The 20,976-nt window shown below is 50.6% G+C and overlaps 2 protein-coding genes across 2 annotated transcripts in view; one reads left to right on the top strand and one right to left on the bottom strand.

Annotated features, from left to right (window-relative positions):
- The window catches only part of LOC135039833 (zinc finger protein OZF-like), a 41,200-nt gene extending 35,658 nt beyond the window's left edge, over nucleotides 1-5,542 (top strand). Inside the window, exon 2 of the mRNA XM_063954762.1 lies at nucleotides 2,257-5,542. Coding sequence (XP_063810832.1) covers nucleotides 2,298-3,836 — 1,539 coding nt within the window. The 5' untranslated portion in view covers nucleotides 2,257-2,297 and the 3' untranslated portion in view covers nucleotides 3,837-5,542. The remainder of the gene's footprint in view (nucleotides 1-2,256) is intronic.
- LOC135039834 (oocyte zinc finger protein XlCOF6-like) overlaps nucleotides 1-20,976 on the bottom strand; it is a 135,810-nt gene that overhangs the window by 96,565 nt on the left and 18,269 nt on the right. The gene's annotated exons all lie outside the window — the stretch shown is intronic.

The raw sequence follows: 20,976 nt of genomic DNA, 5'->3' as shown, positions 1-20,976 counted from the left end.
GACTTTGTTAAAACCCTTCATATATTTGAAAGTTTCTATCATGTCCCCCCTTTCCCTTCTCTGCTCCAAACTACACATATTGAGATTTCTTAGTCTTTCTGGGTATGTTTTGTGATGTAGGCCATGCACCATTTTAGTTGCCCTCCTTTGTACAGTTTCTAATGTATTAATATCCTTTTGAAGATATGGCCTCCAGAACTGAATACAGTATTCTAGATGAGGCCGTACCAATGACCTATACAGTGGCATTATTACTTCTTTCTTTCTGCTGCTGATTCCTCTCCCAGTGCAGCCAAGCATCTGACTAGCCTTCCTCATTGCCTTGTTACATTGCTTACCTGCGCACCTGATACTACGGTCCGGGTTTTTACTGTGTAGTGGTTACAGGCTCTGTGCACGGCAGGGAATCCGGCGCTGGTTTTGTGCTCACAGTCTGTGAGGTCTGAGTGGGGCGTGGACAGCACCTGCTATATAAACCATCCTCTCAGGCTAGGCAAATGCTGCTGAATCTTTGTTTGTTAGTCAGTTCCAGAGAGTTAGCTAGTACTGTGTGACTTTGTATTTACTTGTTGCTTACTGCGAATAGGCCTTGGGATTCGGGACTTCATTCTGCCAATCCGGACCTAGCAGTAAGACTGGAGTCAGTTGTTTAACCTGCTGGGGTTCTTTTGCTATTCTGTGAACCTAGCAGGTTTGCGGCTGTACTCTCAGACCTGCTTGCTTAATCCTCCCTCACTGTGCAGGGCGTCCAGGTGTCAGCTTAGTGGCAGTAAGCTGAACCTGTGCCCTGCAAGTGGGGGTTAGGATTGTGGATACTCTCATTGTGTCTATATTTCTATCTCTGACCAAGGAGTTTATTCCCACACCCGTTGGTAACCCTTTGGGGTTTTTTCTGTTGCTCTTAGCAACATCATTTCGGGTGCTCCACATGTTAAATCACTACATCTCGCTTCATTGTCCGCTCTATTCCATCTGAGCATTCCTGACACTAGGGAGACACCCAGTTCCTGAGCCTTTGGGCTTCTCCATTCACTTTGTGTTTATTAGTTATTCCATCACCTCCTGTGTATGTTATGTTATACTGTCTGTGAGTTCGTTTGCTTCGCATCCCTCTCTGTTCATACACCGGTATACTCCTGTTAGCACTGGTGTGCGTAACAGATAGGGAGATTTTATGATCAACTGAATACCCCCCATGAAGTGTTTATACATATGACGTTACATTGCGATTACCGCTGGAGGAAACTCTGCCACAATAGAATATAACGTGTAATTTAGCCAGACCTGGTATGAATAAGATTTATTGAGTGTAATTTATTACTGAACAGAATTACCAACACTGAATCAATTAACACCCAATATAATATACATGCTGATTTCTAACAACAAACACACTTGGATTTTTTATTATTATTTTATTCACCTCTTTATATACTTATCTTTCTGTTTAATGTATCACTGATTTATCTTACATACTTTACTGTACTAAATAAAGGTTATATATTATTTATTAGTGCGCAAACAGGAGAACACTTTCTCTTTGGTATTTTATTATAGCAATGTCCATGTCACCTCTAGTAATCCCACATGAGCGTCCATGTCACCACTAGTAATCCCACATGAGCGTCCATGTCACCACTAGTAATCCCAAAAGAGCGCTCATGTCACCTCTAGTAATCCCACATGAGCGCCCATGTCACCTCTAGTAATCCCACATCAGCGTCCATGTCACCTCTAGTAATCCCACATGAGCATCCGTTTCACCTCTAGTAATCCCACACGAGCATCCGTGTCACCTCTAGTAATCCCACATGAGCGTCCATGTCACCTCTAGTAATCCCACACGAGTGTCCATGTCACCTCTAGTAATCCCACACGAGCGTCCATGTCACCTCTAGTAATTCCACATGAACGTCCGTGTCACCTCTAGTAATCCCACATGAGTGTCCGTGTCACCTCTGGTAATCCCACATGAGTGTCCATGTCACCTCTAGTAATCCCACATCAGCGTCCATGTCACCTCTAGTAATCCCACATCAGCGTCCATGTCACCTCTAGTAATCCCACATGAGCTTTCAGCGTTGATCAAGCTCCAGTCCAAGCATTTTAGTCTTTTTTTTTTAAACATTAAAGCAAACCCAGCACTATAGTACGAGTTACAGTGTTATCAATTGTACCCTATGACATCCTGGGTCTTGTCTACTCATTTTATAATTATTTGCCAATTTGAATTTCCATAATGTATTTTATTTCCAGCAGATGGACACACAAGCAGGAATATCTCAGAAGGACATCTAATGTTATCCCCGGATTGTGACATAAAAGATAATGACAGAATACAGGATTCTCCAGGAGATAACCCCATTACCCCAATTATACATCCAGCTCTATCAGCTGATCCCTCTGATCCTGGGAAATGTTCTCCTGATCACTCTGATGTTGGTGCATCTGTTACAGCTCTGACAGTAGATTCAGTGTTTACCTGTTCTATAGATTCCAAATGTTTTACGCAGCCCACAAAGCTTATTACCCATCAGCCTGCTAAGACAGGTGAGAGGCCATTTCCATGTTCTGAGTGTGAGAAATGTTTTACATGCAAATCAGCTCTTGTTTCACATCAGAGAAGTCACACAGGTGAGAAGCCATTTCCATGTTCTGAGTGTGGCAAATTTTTTACACGGAAATCAAATCTTGTTACACATCAGAGAAGTCACACAGGTGAGAAGCCATTTCCATGTTCTGAGTGTGAGGAATGTTTTACACTGAAATCAAATCTTGTTAAACATCAGAGAAGTCACACAGGTGAGAGGCCATTTGCATGCTCAGAGTGTGGGAAATGTTTTTTAAATAAATCAAATCTTGTTGCGCATCAGAGAACTCACACAGGTGAGAGGCCATTTGCATGCTCAGAGTGTGGGAAATGTTTTTCAAGTAAATCACATCTTGTTAGACATCAGAGAACTCACACAGTTGAGATGCCATTTGCATGCTCAGAGTGTGGGAAATGTTTTACACAGAGCTCAAATATGATTAAACATCAGAGAACTCATACAGGTGAGAAGCCATTTTCCTGTTCTGAGTGTGGAAAATGTTTTTTACGTAAAGTCTGTCTTGTTAAACATCAGAGAAGTCACACAGGTGAAAAGCTGTTTTCATGCTCTGAGTGTGGGAAATGTTTTTTAAATAAATCAAATCTTATTACACATCAGAGAAGTCACACAGGTGAGAAGCCATTGTCCTGTTCTGAGTGTGGGAAATATTTTTTTAGTAAAGCACATCTAGTTTCACATCAGAGAAGTCACACAGGTGAGAAGCCATTTTTCTGTTCTGAGTGTGGGAAATGTTTTTTTCGTAAAGCACATCTAGTTTCACATCAGAGAACTCACACAGGTGAGAAGCCATTTTCCTGTTCTGAGTGTGGGAAATGTTTTTTATTTAAATCGAATCTTATTACACATCAGAGAAGTCACACAGGTGAGAAGCCATTTTCCTGTTCTGAGTGTGGGAAATATTTTTTTAGTAAAGCACATCTAGTTTCACATCAGAGAAGTCACACAGGTGAGAAGCCATTTTCATGTTCAGAGTGTGAGAAATGTTTTACACTGAAATCAAATCTTGTTAAACATCAGAGAAGACACACAGGTGAGAGGCCATATCCATGTCCTGAGTGTGGGAAATGTTTTTTAAATAAATTAAATCTTGTTACACATCAGAGAACTCACACAGGTGAGAGGCCATTTGCATGCTCAGAGTGTGGGAAATGTTTTTCAAGTAAATCACATCTTGTTAGACATCAGAGAACTCACACAGTTGAGATGCCATTTGCATGCTCATGAGTGTGGGAAATGTTTTACACAGAGCTCAAATATGATTAAACATCAGAGAACTCATACAGGTGAGAAGACATTTCCATGTTCTGAGTGTGGGAAATGTTTTTTAAGTAAAGCCCATCTTGTTAAACATCAGAGAACTCACAGGTGAGAAGCCGTTTCCATTCCCTGAGTGTGGGAAATAAATCAGATCTTGTTGAACACATTAGACATTACCCAAGTGAGGAACCATTTTAATCTTCTTGAGTTTAATCATCATTGCCATGCATTGTTCCTCAAGGATCAATCCTATCTCCTATACTTTTTGCAATATACATGACCTGGCCTACCACTTCTGTGCAGATGACTTGTCTTTTGCTCCATGTACTGAGAACCCAACACCAATACTAAATGGGATGGTAATGCTATCCCGGTGGACAGAATGCTGGCTGTCAATATACCAGCAGTGGGGTGAGTGCAAAGAGTTCCCTTGCGGGCTCCCTGTTCTCGCTATGCTGCAGGCGCAGTGGCTCATTGTGTTCACCATAGGTATTATTCCCACTCTATGGGTGTCGTGGACACCCACGAGTGAGAATAGCTGTGGTGAGTGCTGTCGGCATTCCCGGCTGTCGGGATTCTGAATGTCGGGATATTAACTACATCCCATCCTAAATGGTTGTCTAGCTGAGCTCCAGGGGTGGATGATGCCAGTTGGCTGTGACTCAGTCTTAGTGATACGTAATAGAAGTTCACAAACAAAGGACAAGACTACAGCTTTACCAACCATCATGACTTATGCTTTTGAGTGACAAAATGCTGACTGCGGAACTTTGTGTGGTCCTGGATTGTGGCTGACACAGACATCGGGTATCCGCCACATTCAAATCTTCGTTCTTCCATCTGAGGACCATAGCCAGAATCGAGCTCTTGATACCCTCAGAAGACCTGCCTACAGCCATACATGCATTTGTATCCTCTCACACAGACTACTGCAATGTCCTCTACCTGGGTCTCCCAGCAAAAGAATTACACCGCTTGTAGCTTGTACAGAATGCAGCAGCCAGTCTGTTACCTAACCAGCCCGTTCCTGCCACATAACACCCATTCTCTATTCCCTCCACCGGCTGCCTGTAAGATGGAAAATCTATTTAATAATTGGCTAACTGACCTTCCCAGCCCAACATTACATTGTCCAAGGTACCAGAAGCTGCTTCTGCCTCCTTACTGCCTCACTTGTTTATTGCTGCAGAGAAAGGACTGTTACCAGCAGTACCAGGAAACTCCCATAATGCATTTGGGGGTCAAAATTTTATCTTTGTAGCCCTGGCCATGGAACTTGCTGCCTCGCACAGTCCAAGAGGCCTCCACCCTAGAGCCCTTCACAAGCAGGCTGATGACTGACCTGTTACTCATTTCATTAATGCTCCTCTAGTTCTTACATATATCCCACATGCTTAGTTCTTTGTTCTGTTGTTTATTTTGTAACTTGTGCTTTGTGTGATTGTGTAATGCCAGTTTGTACTATCTATATTGCTGCACGACAATATGGCGGCCATAGGAACGTGTTTCCACTTCTAGTTTCCCATTCTTATCTCATCTGATCATCTTAATCAGGAGTGTTGTGGGATACAAGATCCTATCCATATATACCCTGTACATTATCATGTGCATTAGAGCACCCGGGTTCCATCTGCAGTGGTTTGTTGTATGTTACATCTATATGGTGCGGATACTCCTCTGTATGATCTCATAATAAAAGCTTTTGTTTGCAGCTAATTATTGCATTATATCTTTTTTTCTGTTTTACATTCCCGTCGGAATAATTCCGCCCTTATATGTCTAATCCCGGAGTGGACCCCAGAAGATTATGTGACCTCTATGAGTTTCCATCATTCTGTTTCGTATAAGCATACGTGTAAGAGCTTGTATGGCGGTCACTGACCGTCACATTCAGGTGGTAGAATGGAAGTGGGACTGTCTGGACTGTGAGAGGGACGTGGACACTATCCTGCTATTACTGTTTGGACACGTGGGGTGTGAATCCTCCCTACAATATTACACTATTGTGTTCTTTATCTGTGTATGAAATACAAATTGCTCCCACGTCTGCATCTTGCAGGCTATTATATAAGCCCCTATAGCTGTTATAGATACATATAATTATGTGTAAGACTGAATACGGTATCTGCACTGTGTGTGATGCCCAAGCTATACGCCATATGTAATTATGGAAAGATAATAAGCATTAGAGGCTATTACAGATGTGTCCTCATACAGCCAGCCTCAATATACCACACAGTGGGAGAAGCCTGGCGTGAGTGAGCTGACAGGTCTCGTACAACTCTGCTGGTATCAGGTGGCTTTTATGCAGAGTAGAGACGCACCAGGAGACTCTGCTGAGTAATGTGACACTTGTATATGTGTGCGACTGAGTCTCTAGGGGAATCAGATTATCTGCAGGATGGATTTGCTCTGTGACTCCGCTGCACTTTATGGAGGCGAAGATCTCATGAAAAAAAGTGCTCGCTGGCCGACAGGTATTGGGCACTTTTAGGTGAATTCGGCAGGCCGGGTGAAGGGGGTGAATCAGGCTAATTGGATTCCCCTATATACGTAGCACAGCGCAAGTCGCACACAGATATACAAGTCAGCACAGTCCCCTGTGGGGTCCTGCCAGCGTCACGTTCGTGTTGGTGCAGCAATCGGACATAAGAGGTGCGCAATCCTCTCCCAGGTGTAAAGAACACAGAAACCGGCTTCACTCTCACTTCCAAATAAAGCTACAAGATCTAAATCCCGAAACTATTACTTATACACAGTATATAGAAAGGACAGTTCTATAATCTAGTATGTGTATCAGCCACAGTCACTATAATATGGTCGGTACACGGGGGCTTATTGGGATAATCATGACACCCACTTACATGTCACATGACCTACTGCTTACATGTCACATGACCTACTGCTTACATGGCTGTTGCTGATGTGTACTAGAGATGGAGCCTCCGTTATCTTGGCTCTTTGTGTGACTAAGCGCATCTAGTCACTGTGAGCATCTCCGTCTGGATGGGACATGCGCCCGGACGGAGATGCGCCACATTCACTTGAATGGAGAGGGTCTCCATCCGCGCTCCTGGACAGAGTCGGTCTGAATGGGAGCGTCTCTGTGTACTCCCGGTGTGACTAGTTGGATGGATCGTCTAGTCACGCCTGGGCCAGCTAAGATAACGCTGGCTCCATCTGTATGTTACTATTCTAACCCAGGATATCTAATTCCTAATTTGGTTTTAGATTTGTTTTCCTCCCCAGGAAGGGAGATCCAAAAATATTGCAATATTTAAATATTACTGTTACCCCTTCGGCGGCACTCCGGGCACTTCACAAGAATAGACCACACCACGTCTTTAAGTCAACGTTTCAAAGTTCATTGAACTTTTTCATCAGGACGATACAACACAATACATTTCACTCACCTAAATACCTCTGTCCTCCCCTCCACGGCGCACACCGCCCGCCGCCTCCCGCTCCGTAAAAACTGACGTCATCGCTAGGAGTCTGGCGTCGGCATCATCGTCACTGGAGGGTGGGACCAGAGCACCCAATGTTATAACAGAGATGAGCGGATTCGGTTTTACTCGGTACCCAAATCCAGAAAAAAAGAACTTGCGATAATTCTGGTGTTAAGAACCGAGTAAAACCGAACCCGCTCATCTCTACATTATACAAAATGTTATTACATATAACAAATAGCTGATTGATTAAAAACAGTAGACAAAGTAAAGCACAAAATAGACCAACCCACACCCAGCATATGGGACAGGCGCATTTTGTACTATCCATCCGATGACTACATTTATCTTATTCATGACACCTCACTATTGTGTCATATTCTATTTATAATCAATCCAAAAAAGTAACTAAAGACAATATAAGCTGATTATATAATATCACATTCCTAGCATCTAAATAGATCAGCAAAAGCAATATCAAGGGAATCCTATAGACACTATGTCCACTTTATTACAGAAAACATGATAATCCCGATTGCTCGTTACGTCCCCTCGGAGAGAGGGTATCTAGTGTGAAAATCCGCTTACCTTCTGCGTTACGTAATAGTAAACCCCTGTCTCCACCCCTCTCCAGAGGTGGGATGTAATCAATAATCCGGTTTCTCTACACCGCTATGGAGAGTTTAGCATTAAGAAAGTGCCGGGTCACTGGCTGGTCACTGTGGCCCGCGTTCAATGAAGATCTAATCGCATGTCTATTCCCCGCCATGCGTTCCTTCATCATACATTCTGTCTTACCGACGTAATGAAGTCCGCACGAGCAACACAATAAATACAGCACATATTTTGTGGTGCAAGACACTCTGTATCTAATTGTATATTTTTTCCCTTCAATGAGGGGACAGAACATATCTCCCACCAACATACGGCTGCATGTAATACATCCTAGGCCCTGAAAGCTTCCAGGCTTTTGAGTAGATAGGAAAGTGCAGCAACAAAAGATGTTTCTATCAAATTGTAGTTGGAGCATTTATGTTAGTCTTAACTACATAATCTCTTATATTTTCCCCCGTTTATATGCTGGCATTAGCTGTACTTTACACAATCTACTCAAAGCTTTATCTGTCTGTATAACGGGCCAGAATGTTTTACTTATCCCATTCATTTTATTACTTTGTGTATTAAACCTGATAACACATATTAATCTATCTTGTTTTTTAACAGCAGATTTGTTTGATTTTAACGTGCTAATACGTGGAATATTCATCACCTTTTATTTGAGACCCTTCAAATCGTTTAACCTGTATCCTCTCACCAGGAATTTACTAACAGCAACATCCAGTGGCGCTGCTAATTTATACTCATCACTTACTATGCGCCTTACGCGCAACGTCTGGGAATACGGCAATCCTCTACGTAGGGAAATGGGATGATGGCTCCAAGCCACCAACAGATTATTACAATCTGTGTCTGTCACAAACATATCCGTACACATTTTCCCGTGCAAAATTTCTATATGGACATCCAAATAATTTACACTGTTAGGATCCATCAAGTATGTAAATGTTACAGGTGAAGATGACTGGTTATGTGATATAAGTAACACTTCTAGATCTTTCCTTGTGCCTGTCCGCAGTAGGAGTAGGTCATCTATATATCATTGGTACATAAGTACCTTAGATCGAACTTCAATATTTTTAAGGAACAACTCTTCCGCCGCTGTGAACATATAACTATTCGCAAATGCCGGGGACACATTGGTTCCCATAGCACAGCCCTGGAGTTGAACATAGTAACCTCTATTGAACAAAAAGTTATTCCGTTGCATAATTAGCTGTAATAGGTGCAGGAAAAAAATCCCCATTCGGACCTTCATACAGTGTATTACCCTCAATCAGTGTCCTGAGCGAAGTCAGACCATCTGAATGAGGTATACACGTGTATAAACCTTTAACATCGATAACTGCCAATAAGCAATTATCAGGTACACTTTCCAGCTCAGATAACTTGTTCAGTAATGCAGTTGTGTCCTTCAAGTAAGTAGATTGTGCTTGAACGCATGGCTGCAGGTAATAATCACATAAGATAGATACATTTTGCTATAAAGAGCCTCTAGCTGATATTATTGGTCTAGCAGGAGGATGCTGATTATCTTTATGAATCTTCGGCAGTGAATATAACAACGGCACAACAGGGTATGCCATCGACAAAACATCAAATATAGATTGTGAAATAATAGTAGAATTTAATGCTTGTTTCAACACTCCATCCAATTCTTTTTTGTCCCTGAGTTGTCGATTCAATTCATTAATATAATAAATCGTGTTTTGCACTACAATTGCTCCACCCTTGTCGGCAGAGTGAAGTACCACATCTTCATACTTGCTTAAACAGTGCAATGCTTCTCATTCTTCTTTTGTCAATTTCGATCTAATAGATGTATTCTGCTTAGTTGCTGCCTGAACCTGAGAATCTAACGTCCTACAAAAGGTTTTAATGGATGTGTTCTGTGAGGCAGGGTCAAACTTAGATTTCTTCTTTAGTTTCATAGGAATGTCCTTGGTAGGAATAGCTTGAGGTTGGTTAGAAATAAAAAATTATTTGAGCCGTAGTTGTCTTTCTAATTTATACTGTTCCACTTTCCATTCAAATTTGGTTCCATTTATTTGTAGGAACAAAATTTAGTCCCTTTGATAATACCTTCACCTCTAAAGGGATGAGTATTCTATCAGAAAGATTGAATATTACTTCCGTAAAGATTGAATATTACTTCCGTATCTGGCGATATGGATGACCTGTGCCGAGACCTTTGGTTCTGCCTCGCCCATGCTAAGAGGGGGTATTAGGAGAGGTTGGGGCAGGTGAGGGGGTATTAGGAGAGGTTGGGGCAGGTGAGGGGGTATTAGGAGGACTTGGGGCAGGAGAGGGGGTATTAGGAGAGGTTGGGGCAGGAGAGGGGGTATTAGGAGAGGATGGGGCAGGATAGGGGGTATTAGGAGAGGTTGGGGCAGGATAGGGGGTATTAGGAGAGGATGGGGGCAGGATAGGGGGTATTAGGAGAGGTTGGGGCAGGAGAGGGGGTATTAGGAGAGGTTGGGACAGGAGAGGGGGTATTAGGAGAGGTTGGGGGCAGGAGAGGGGGTATTAGGAGAGGTTGGGGGCAGGAGAGGGGGTATTAGGAGAGGTTGGGGCAGGAGAGGGGGTATTAGGTGAGGATGGGGCAGGAGAGGGGGTATTAGGAGAGGTTGGGGCAGGAGAGGGGGAATTAGGAGAGGTTTGGGGCAGGAAAGGCGGTAATAGGAGAGGATGGGGGCAGGAGAGGGGGTAATAGGTGGGGTTGTGGGCAGGAGAGGGGGTATTAGGAGAGGTTGGGGCAGGAGAGGGGGTATTAGTAGAGGATGGGGTAGGAGAGGGGGGTATTAGGAGAGGATGGGGGCAGGAGAGGGGGCATTAGGAGAGGTTGGGGGCTGCAGAGGGGGTATTAGGAGAGGTTTGGGCAGTAGAGGGGGCATTAGGAGAGGATGGGGCAGGATAGGGGGTATTGGGAGAGGTTGGGGCAGGAGAGGGGGTATTAGGAGAGGTTGGGGCAGTAGAGGGGGCATTAGGAGAGGATGGGGCAGGAGAGGGGGTATTAGGAGAGGTTGGGGCAGGAGAGGGGGTATTAGGAGAGGTTGGGGCAGGAGAGGGGGTATTAGGAGAGGTTGGGGGCAGGAGAGGGGGTATTAGGAGAGGTTGGGGGCAGGAGAGGGGGTATTAGGAGAGGTTGGGGCAGGTGAGGGAGTGTTAGGAGAGGTTGGGGCAGGAGAGGGGGTATTAGGAGAGGTTGGGGCAGGAGAGGGGGGCATTAGGAGAGGATGGGGCAGGATAGGGGGTATTAGGAGAGGATGCGGGCAGGAGAGGGGGAAATGGGAGAGGTTGGGGCAGGAGAGGGGGTATTAGGAGTGGTTGGGGCAGGAGAGGGGGTATTAGGAGAGGTTGGGGGCAGGAGAGAGGGTATTAGGAGAGGTTGGGGCAGGTGAGGGGGTATTAGGAGAGGTTGGGGCAGGAGAGGGGGTATTAGGAGAGGTTGGGGCAGTAGAGGGGGCATTAGGAGAGGATGGGGCAGGAGAGGGGGTATTAGGAGAGGTTGGGGCAGGAGAGGGGGTATTAGGAGAGGTTGGGGCAGGAGAGGGGGGTATAAGGAGAGGATGGGGCAGAATAGGGGGTATTAGGAGAGGTTGGGGGCAGGAGAGGGGGTATTAGGAGAGGATGGGGCAGGAGAGGGGGTATTAGGAGAGGTTGGGGCAGGTGAGGGGGTATTAGGAGAGGTTGGGGCAGGTGAGGGGGTATTAGGAGGACTTGGGGCAGGAGAGGGGGTATTAGGAGAGGTTGGGGCAGGAGAGGGGGTATTAGGAGAGGATGGGGCAGGATAGGGGGTATTAGGAGAGGTTGGGGCAGGAGAGGGGGTATTAGGAGAGGATGGGGCAGGATAGGGGGTATTAGGAGAGGTTGGGGCAGGAGAGGGGGTATTAGGAGAGGTTGGGGCAGGAGAGGGGGGTATTAGGAGAGGATGGGGCAGGATAGGGGGTATTAGGAGAGGTTGGGGCAGGAGAGGGGGGCATTAGGAGAGGACGGGGCAGGATAGGGGGTATTAGGAGAGGATGGGGGCAGGATAGGGGGTATTAGGAGAGGTTGGGGCAGGAGAGGGGGTATTAGGAGAGGTTGGGGCAGGAGAGGGGGTATTAGGAGAGGTTGGGGCAGGAGAGGGGGTATTAGGAGAGGTTGGGGGCAGGAGAGGGGGTATTAGGAGAGGTTGGGGCAGGTGAGGGGGTATTAGGAGAGGTTGGGACAGGAGAGGGGGTATTAGGTGAGGATGGGGCAGGAGAGGGGGTATTAGGAGAGGTTGGGGCAGGAGAGCGGGTATTAGGAGAGGTTTGGGGCAGGAGAGGGGGTAATAGGAGAGGATGGGGGCAGGAGAGGGGGTAATAGGTGGGGTTGTGGGCAGGAGAGGGGGTATTAGGAGAGGTTGGGGCAGGAGAGGGGGTATTAGGAGAGGATGGGGTAGGAGAGGGGGGTATTAGGAGAGGATGGGGGCAGGAGAGGGGGCATTAGGAGAAGTTGGGGGCTGCAGAGGGGGTATTAGGAGAGGTTGGGTGCTGCAGAGGAGGTATTAGGAGAGGTTGGGGGCAGGAGAGGGGGTATTAGGAGAGGATGGGGCAGGAGAGGGGGTATTAGGAGAGGCTGGGGCAGTAGAGGGGGCATTAGGAGAGGATGGGGCAGGAGAGGGGGTATTAGGAGGTTGGGGCAGGAGGGGGTATTAGGAGAGGTTGGGGCAGGAGAGGGGGTATTAGGAGAGGTTGGGGCAGGAGAGGGGGTATTAGGAGAGGTTGGGGCAGGAGAGGGGGTATTAGGAGAGGTTGGGGGCAGGAGAGGGGGTATTAGGAGAGGCTGGGGGCAGGAGAGGGGGTATTAGGAGAGGTTGGGGCAGGTGAGGGAGTATTAGGAGAGGTTGGGGCAGGAGAGGGGGTATTAGGAGAGGTTGGGGAAAGAGAGGGGGTATTAGGAGAGGTTGGGGCAGTAGAGGGGGCATTAGGAGAGGATGGGGCAGGAGAGGGGGTATTAGGAGAGGTTGGGGCAGGAGAGGGGGTATTAGGAGAGGTTGGGGCAGGTGAGGGGGTATTAGGAGAGGTTGGGGCAGGAGAGGGGGTATTAGGAGAGGTTGGGGCAGTAGAGGGGGCATTACGAGAGGATGGGGCAGGAGAGGGGGTATTAGGAGAGGTTGGGGCAGGAGAGGGGGTATTAGGAGAGGTTGGGGCAGGAGAGGGGGGTATAAGGAGAGGATGGCGCAGGATAGGTGGTATTAGGAGAGGTTGGGGGCAGGAGAGGGGGTATTAGGAGAGGATGGGGCAGGAGAGGGGGTATTAGGAGAGGTTGGGGCAGGTGAGGGGGTATTAGGAGAGGTTGGGGCAGTAGAGGGGGCATTAGGAGAGGATGGGGCAGGAGAGGGGGTATTAGGAGAGGTTGGGGCAGGAGAGGGGGTATTAGGAGAGGTTGGGGCAGGAGAGGGGGGTATAAGGAGAGGATGGGGCAGAATAGGGGGTATTAGGAGAGGTTGGGGGCAGGAGAGGGGGTATTAGGAGAGGATGGGGCAGCAGAGGGGGTATTAGGAGAGGTTGGGGCAGGTGAGGGGGTATTAGGAGAGGTTGGGGCAGGTGAGGGGGTATTAGGAGGACTTGGGGCAGGAGAGGGGGTATTAGGAGAGGTTGGGGCAGGAGAGGGGGTATTAGGAGAGGATGGGGCAGGATAGGGGGTATTAGGAGAGGTTGGGGCAGGAGAGGGGGTATTAGGAGAGGATGGGGCAGGATAGGGGGTATTAGGAGAGGTTGGGGCAGGAGAGGGGGTATTAGGAGAGGTTGGGGCAGGAGAGGAGGGTATTAGGAGAGGATGGGGCAGGATAGGGGGTATTAGGAGAGGTTGGGGCAGGAGAGGGGGGCATTAGGAGAGGATGGGGCAGGATAGGGGGTATTAGGAGAGGATGGGGGCAGGATAGGGGGTATTAGGAGAGGTTGGGGCAGGAGAGGGGGTATTAGGAGAGGTTGGGGCAGGAGAGGGGGTATTAGGAGAGGTTGGGGCAGGAGATGGGGTATTAGGAGAGGTTGGGGGCAGGAGAGGGGGTATTAGGAGAGGTTGGGGCAGGTGAGGGGGTATTAGGAGAGGTTGGGACAGGAGAGGGGGTATTAGGTGAGGATGGGGCAGGAGAGGGGGTATTAGGAGAGGTTGGGGCAGGAGAGCGGGTATTAGGAGAGGTTTGGGGCAGGAGAGGGGGTAATAGGAGAGGATGGGGGCAGGAGAGGGGGTAATAGGTGGGGTTGTGGGCAGGAGAGGGGGTATTAGGAGAGGTTGGGGCAGGAGAGGGGGTATTAGGAGAGGATGGGGTAGGAGAGGGGGGTATTAGGAGAGGATGGGGGTAGGAGAGGGGGCATTAGGAGAAGTTGGGGGCTGCAGAGGGGGTATTAGGAGAGGTTGGGTGCTGCAGAGGAGGTATTAGGAGAGGTTGGGGGCAGGAGAGGGGGTATTAGGAGAGGATGGGGCAGGAGAGGGGGTATTAGGAGAGGCTGGGGCAGTAGAGGGGGCATTAGGAGAGGATGGGGCAGGAGAGGGGGTATTAGGAGGTTGGGGCAGGAGGGGGTATTAGGAGAGGTTGGGGCAGGAGAGGGGGTATTAGGAGAGGTTGGGGCAGGAGAGGGGGTATTAGGAGAGGTTGGGGCAGGAGAGGGGGTATTAGGAGAGGTTGGGGCAGGAGAGGGGGTATTAGGAGAGGTTGGGGGCAGGAGAGGGGGTATTAGGAGAGGCTGGGGGCAGGAGAGGGGGTATTAGGAGAGGTTGGGGCAGGTGAGGGAGTATTAGGAGAGGTTGGGGCAGGAGAGGGGGTATTAGGAGAGGTTGGGGAAAGAGAGGGGGTATTAGGAGAGGTTGGGGCAGTAGAGGGGGCATTAGGAGAGGATGGGGCAGGAGAGGGGGTATTAGGAGAGGTTGGGGCAGGAGAGGGGGGTATTAGGAGAGGATGGGGCAGGATAGGGGGTATTAGGAGAGGTTGGGGGCAGGAGAGGGGGTATTAGGAGAGGTTGGGGCAGGAGAGGGGGTATTAGGAGAGGTTGGGGCAGTAGAGGGGGTATTAGGAGAAGTTGGGGCAGGAGAGGGGTGCATTACGAGAGGATGGGGCAGGATAGGGGGTATTAGGAGAGGATGGGGCAGGAGAGGGGGAAATGGGAGAGGTTGGGGCAGGAGAGGGGGTATTAGGAGAGGTTGGGGCAGGAGAGGGGGTATTAGGAGAGGTTGGGGGCAGGAGAGGGGGTATTAGGAGAGGTTGGGGCAGGTGAGGGGGTATTAGGAGAGGTTGGGGCAGGAGAGGGGGTATTAGGAGAGGTTGGGGCAGTAGAGGGGGCATTACTAGAGGATGGGGCAGGAGAGGGGGTATTAGGAGAGGTTGGGGCAGGAGAGGGGGTATTAGGAGAGGTTGGGGCAGGAGAGGGGGGTATAAGGAGAGGATGGCGCAGGATAGGTGGTATTAGGAGAGGTTGGGGGCAGGAGAGGGGGTATTAGGAGAGGATGGGGCAGGAGAGGGGGTATTAGGAGATGTTGGGGCAGGTGAGGGGGTAATAGGAGAGGTTGGGGCAGGTGAGGGGGTATTAGGAGGACTTGGGGCAGGAGAGGGGGTATTAGGAGAGGTTGGGGCAAGAGAGGGGGTATTAGGAGAGGATGGGGCAGGATAGGGGTATTAGGAGAGGTTGGGGCAGGAGAGGGGGGCATTAGGAGAGGATGGGGCAGGATAGGGGGTATTAGGGGAGGATGGGGGCAGGATAGGGGGTATTAGGAGAGGTTGGGGCAGGAGAGGGGGTATTAGGAGAGGTTGGGGGCAGGAGAGGGGGTATTAGGAGAGGTTGGGGCAGGTGAGGGGGTATTGGGAGAGGTTGGGGCAGGAGAGGGGGTATTAGGAGAGGATGGGGGCAGGAGAGGGGGTATTAGGAGAGGATGGGGGCAGGAGAGGGGGTATTAGGAGAGGTTGGGGCAGGTGAGGGGGTATTAGGAGAGGTTGGGGCAGGTGAGGGGGTATTAGGAGGACTTGGGGCAGGAGAGGGGGTATTAGGAGAGGTTGGTGCAGGAGAGGGGGTATTAGGAGAGGATGGGGCAGGATAGGGGTATTAGGAGAGGTTGGGGCAGGAGAGGGGGGCATTAGGAGAGGATGGGGTAGGAGAGGATGGGGGCAGGATAGGGGGTATTAGGAGAGGTTGGGGCAGGAGAGGGGGTATTAGGAGAGGTTGGGGGCAGGAGAGGGGGTATTAGGAGAGGTTGGGGCAGGTGAGGGGGTATTGGGAGAGGTTGGGGCAGGAGAGGGGGTATTAGGAGAGGATGGGGGCAGGAGAGGGGGTATTAGGAGAGGATGGGGGCAGGAGAGGGGGTATTAGGAGAGGATGGGGGCAGGAGAGGGGGTATTAGGAGAGGTGGGGGCAGGAGAGGGGGTATTAGGAGAGGTTGGGGGCAGGAGAGGGGGTATTAGGAGAGGATGGGGGCAGGAGAGGGTGTATTAGGAGAGGATGGGGCAGGAGAGGGGGTATTAGGAGAGGTGGGGGCAGGAGAGGGGGTATTAGGTGAGGTTGGGGCAGGAGAGGGGGTATTAGGAGAGGTTGGGGCAGGAGAGGGGGTATTAGGAGAGGATGGGGCAGGAGAGGGGGTATTAGGAGAGGTTAGGGCAGGAGAGGGGGTATTAGGAGAGGATGGGGGCAGGAGAGGGGGTATTAGGAGAGGCTGGGGCAGGAGAGGGGGTATTTGGAGAGGATGGGGCAGGAGAGGGGGTATTAGGAGAGGATGGGGGCAGGAGAGGGGGTATTAGGAGAGGATGGGGCAGGAGAGGGGGTATTAGGAGAGGTGGGGGCAGGAGAGGGGGTATTAGGAGAGGTGGGGGCAGGAGACAGGTGGGATGAGGGGACATTACCTGGAGGATAAGGCAGCAGCTCACACCCTGGCCTGGACGGAGGAATGTGTACCGGAAGTGGGCCGGGCGGAATTTCCGTGGGATAGTCAGCATAACGCATGGGATTATGGGTAGTGACTACCACGGTAACGCAGCATCCAGGAGCAGCCCGGCCTACTCACTGCTCATAGGCCGCAATGATCCGTCACTCATTTACTTTCAGCCCCGCCCACTCACTGCCCATTGGACGCAGCGTCTCGTTACACAACAACCGCTCCCTGCCCGCCCACTCTCCCGCCCATTGGCTGCCGTATCCTATCACTCTCCTTTCCATTGGCTGCTGCCACGCCCACTCTCCTGCTCATAAGCCGCAGCTTCCAGTCACTGTTACACCCAGCCCGCCCTCTCTCTTTCGTAGGCCTTAATGCCCCGTCACTCAACTAGCTCCAGGTCCGCCCACAGCACGCAGATACCCGTCACTCAGCCATCATTAGCCCCGCCTACTCTCTAAGCCAACATGGCGGCGCCCATAGGGAGCCGTGAACATGGCGCCTGACCCGTCCTGATGCTGTGATGTGTGTATAATAATAATGGGTGATGTGTGGTCACAGCTGCTGTGTTACTGACCGGGCTGCAGCCACCTAGTCTTCATATCCCAGCACACACAGTGCCAGCCATGGTGGAGAGCCAGTGTGGGACTGGGGGGTTATGGGCCCATGGGGAGACTGTAGCGATAGGGGCCTATGAGGGAAATGTAGTGATAGGGGCCCATGGGGGGAATGTAGTGATAGGGGCCCATGGGGGGTATGTAGCGATAGGGGCCCATGGGGGGGAATGTAGTGATAGGGGCCCATGGGGGGGATGTAGTGATAGGGGCCCATGGGGGGGAATGTAGTGATAGGGGCCCATGGGGAGAATGTAGTGATAGGGGCCCATGGGGGGTGTAGTGACAGAGGCCCATGGGGGGAATGTAGTGATAGGGGCCCATGGGGGGGAATGTAGCGATAGGGGCCCATGGGGAGACTGTAGCGATAGGGGCCCATGTTGGGGGTTGTAGTGATAGGGGCCCATGGGGAGACAGTAGCGATAGGGGCCTATGAGGGAAATGTAGTGATAGGGGCCCATGGGGGGGAATGTAGTGATAGGGGCCCATGGGGGGGGTTGTAGTGATAGGGGCCCATGGGGGGGTATGTAGCGATAGAGGCCCATGGGGGGGAATGTAGTGATAGGGGCCCATGGGGGGTTTGTAGTGATAGGGGCCCATGGGGGGTATGTAGCGATAGGGGCCCATGGGGGGGAATGTAGTGATAGGGGCCCATGGGGGGGAATGTAGTGATAGGGGCCCATGGGGGGGTTGTAGTGATAGGGGCCCATGGGGGGTATGTAGCAATAGGGGCCCATGGGGGGGAATGTAGTGATAGGGGCCCATGGGGGGGTTGTAGTGATAGGGGCCCATGGGGGGGTATGTAGCGATAGGGGCCCATGAGGGGGAATGTAGTGATAGGGGCCCATGGGTGGAATGTAGTGATAGGGGCCCATGGGGGGGAATGTAGTGATAGGGGCCCATGGGGGGTGTAGTGACAGAGGCCCATGGGGGGAATGTAGTGATAGGGGCCCATGGGGGGGAATGTAGTGATAGGGGCCCATGGGGAGACTGTAGCAATAGGGGCCCATGGGGGGGGTTGTAGTGATAGGGGCCCATGGGGAGACTGTAGCGATAGGGGCCTATGAGGGAAATGTAGTGATAGGGGCCCATGGGGGGGAATGTAGTGATAGGGGCCCATGGGGGGGTTGTAGTGATAGGGGCCCATGGGGGGGTATGTAGCGATAGGGGCCCATGGGGGGGAATGTAGTGATAGGGGCCCATGGGGGGGTTGTAGTGATAGGGGCCCATGGGGGGGTATGTAGCGATAGGGGCCCATGGGGGGGAATGTAGTGATAGGGGCCCATGGGGGGGAATGTAGTGATAGGGGCCCATGGGGGGTTGTAGTGATAGGGGCCCATGGGGGGTATGTAGCGATAGGGGCCCATGTGGGGGGAATGTAGTGATAGGGGCCCATGGGGGGGTTGTAGTGATAGGGGCCCATGGGGGGTATGTAGCGATAGGGGCCCATGGGTGGAAATGTAGCGATAGGGGCCCATGGGGGGGAATGTAGTGATAGGGGCCCATGGGGGGGAATGTAGTGATAGGGGCCCATGGGGGGGAATGTAGTGATAGGGGCCCATGGGGAGGTGTAGCGATAGGGGCCCATGGGGGGTTGTAGTGATAGGGGCCCATGCGAGAAACGTAGCGACGGGGACCCATGGGGGGAATGTAGCGATGGGGACCAATGATAGGGGCACATGGGGGGGAATGTAGTGACAGAGGCCCATGCGGGGGTTGTAGCGATAGGGGCCCATGGGGGGGGTGAGGACACGGGGTTCTTCTAATCACTCAGACAAAGTGATGGTTTGTTTATCACAGCACACAGTAGTAGATAAGTCACAGGAAACAGAAGTAAATACAGCCCAGAGACAGTATACAGGTCGCAGTCCAGATAGTAAGTCCCAGTAGCGCAGTGATCGCAGACACGCGGCATAAAGTGTATTTTACCCAATATTAAGGCCCAGGGACTCACTTTTTCTGAATGGGTGGGTCCCCGGGGACGCGCTCCACTGGGATTGGCTGGAGGTGTAATGATTGATGTCTCCCTTGTCTGGCTGCAGAGAGAACTAAAAATGTGGAGAGGAAGCCTCTTGGTCAAGGGAGACATCAATCATTTCATCTCCAGCCAATCCCAGTGGAGCGCGTCCCCAGGGACACACCCATTCAGAAAAAGTGTATATGACGCTTCTCTGCTTCCCGGGCGCTCTGGACGCGACAGTGACTGTGTGTGTATTCATAACCCAGCAGCTACCTGCCTGGACAGTGCTGACGCTGCTGCAGTTCTGATTGGCTGATATAAACCCCATGGGGAGGGGATGGGGGGGGGGCACGCACCTCTGATGTCCCGCATGCTCCACTAAGCGCAGCAGCAGCAGCGGGGATGGGGAGTAAGTTCCAGGCGCACACCGCACAGGAGGATCTGGCAGTGAGGGAGGGAAAGGGCGGCTACACTACCGCACGTCAGTGCTAGTGTTCCCATCCCCTAGCAACGTCCTTGTTCCTGTCTATGTAATCCATCAGGAAGCTCTCACTGTACACACTCCCTCACCACCCGGGATTAATGGAGATCAGCGGCAGCCGCCCTTTGCTTGATTTATTAGGCTGTGCTGTGAGCGGAGCTCGGAGGTGGTGGGGGATGGCTGCAGTGTCCATACCGTTATTACTGTGTGCAGCCAGCTCCCAGCATAGGACAGGGCTAGACACAAGCCAGGGGTGAGGCTGCTCTGAACGTTCAGCTCATGGAGCCCAAGAGGCTGAACTGCAGGGAGACCTGTAATAGCAGCCACTAGCAGCAGCAACTTGTATCCTGTCCCCTCTCTCTCTCCCTGGTGATATTACACCATCTCTAGCCTGCACATCCAGTACTGGGGGTCTGAGGTGGTGTCTGCAGTGTGTAAGTGATCCTCTACCTGGTGCAATGTGTATAACGTCCTCTACCTGGTGCAATGTGTGTAACGTGCTCTACCTGCTGCAATGTGTATAACGTGTTCTACCTGCTGCAATGTGTATAACGTGCTCTACCTGCTGCAATGTGTATAACGTGCTCTACCTGCTGCAATGTGTATAACGTGCTCTACCTGCTGCAATGTGTATAACGTGCTCTACCTGCTGCAATGTGTATAACGTGCTCTACCTGCTGCAATGTGTATAACGTGCTCTACCTGCTGCAGTGTGTATAACGTGCTCTACCTGCTGCAATGTGTATAACATGCTCTACCTGCTGCAATGTGTATAACGTGCTCTACCTGCTGCAATGTGTATAACGTGCTCTACCTGCTGCAATGTGTACAACGTGCTCTACCTGCTGCAATGTGTATAACGTGTTCTACCTGCTGCAATGTGTATAACGTGCTCTACCTGCTGCAATGTGTATAACGTGCTCTACCTGGTGCAATGTGTATAACGTGCTCTACCTGGTGCAATGTGTATAACGTGCTCTACCTGGTGCAATGTGTATAACGTGCTCTACCTGCTGCAATGTGTATAACGTGCTCTACCTGGTGCAATGTGTGTAACGTGCTCTACCTGCTGCAATGTGTATAACGTGCTCTACCTGGTGCA

This window comes from Pseudophryne corroboree, unplaced genomic scaffold (assembly GCF_028390025.1).
Source record: "Pseudophryne corroboree isolate aPseCor3 unplaced genomic scaffold, aPseCor3.hap2 scaffold_713, whole genome shotgun sequence".
In the NCBI taxonomy this organism is placed as follows: Eukaryota; Metazoa; Chordata; class Amphibia; order Anura; family Myobatrachidae; genus Pseudophryne; species Pseudophryne corroboree.
The sequence above is the reverse complement of the archived record's forward strand: the minus strand, read 5'-3'. Positions and strand labels throughout refer to the sequence as shown.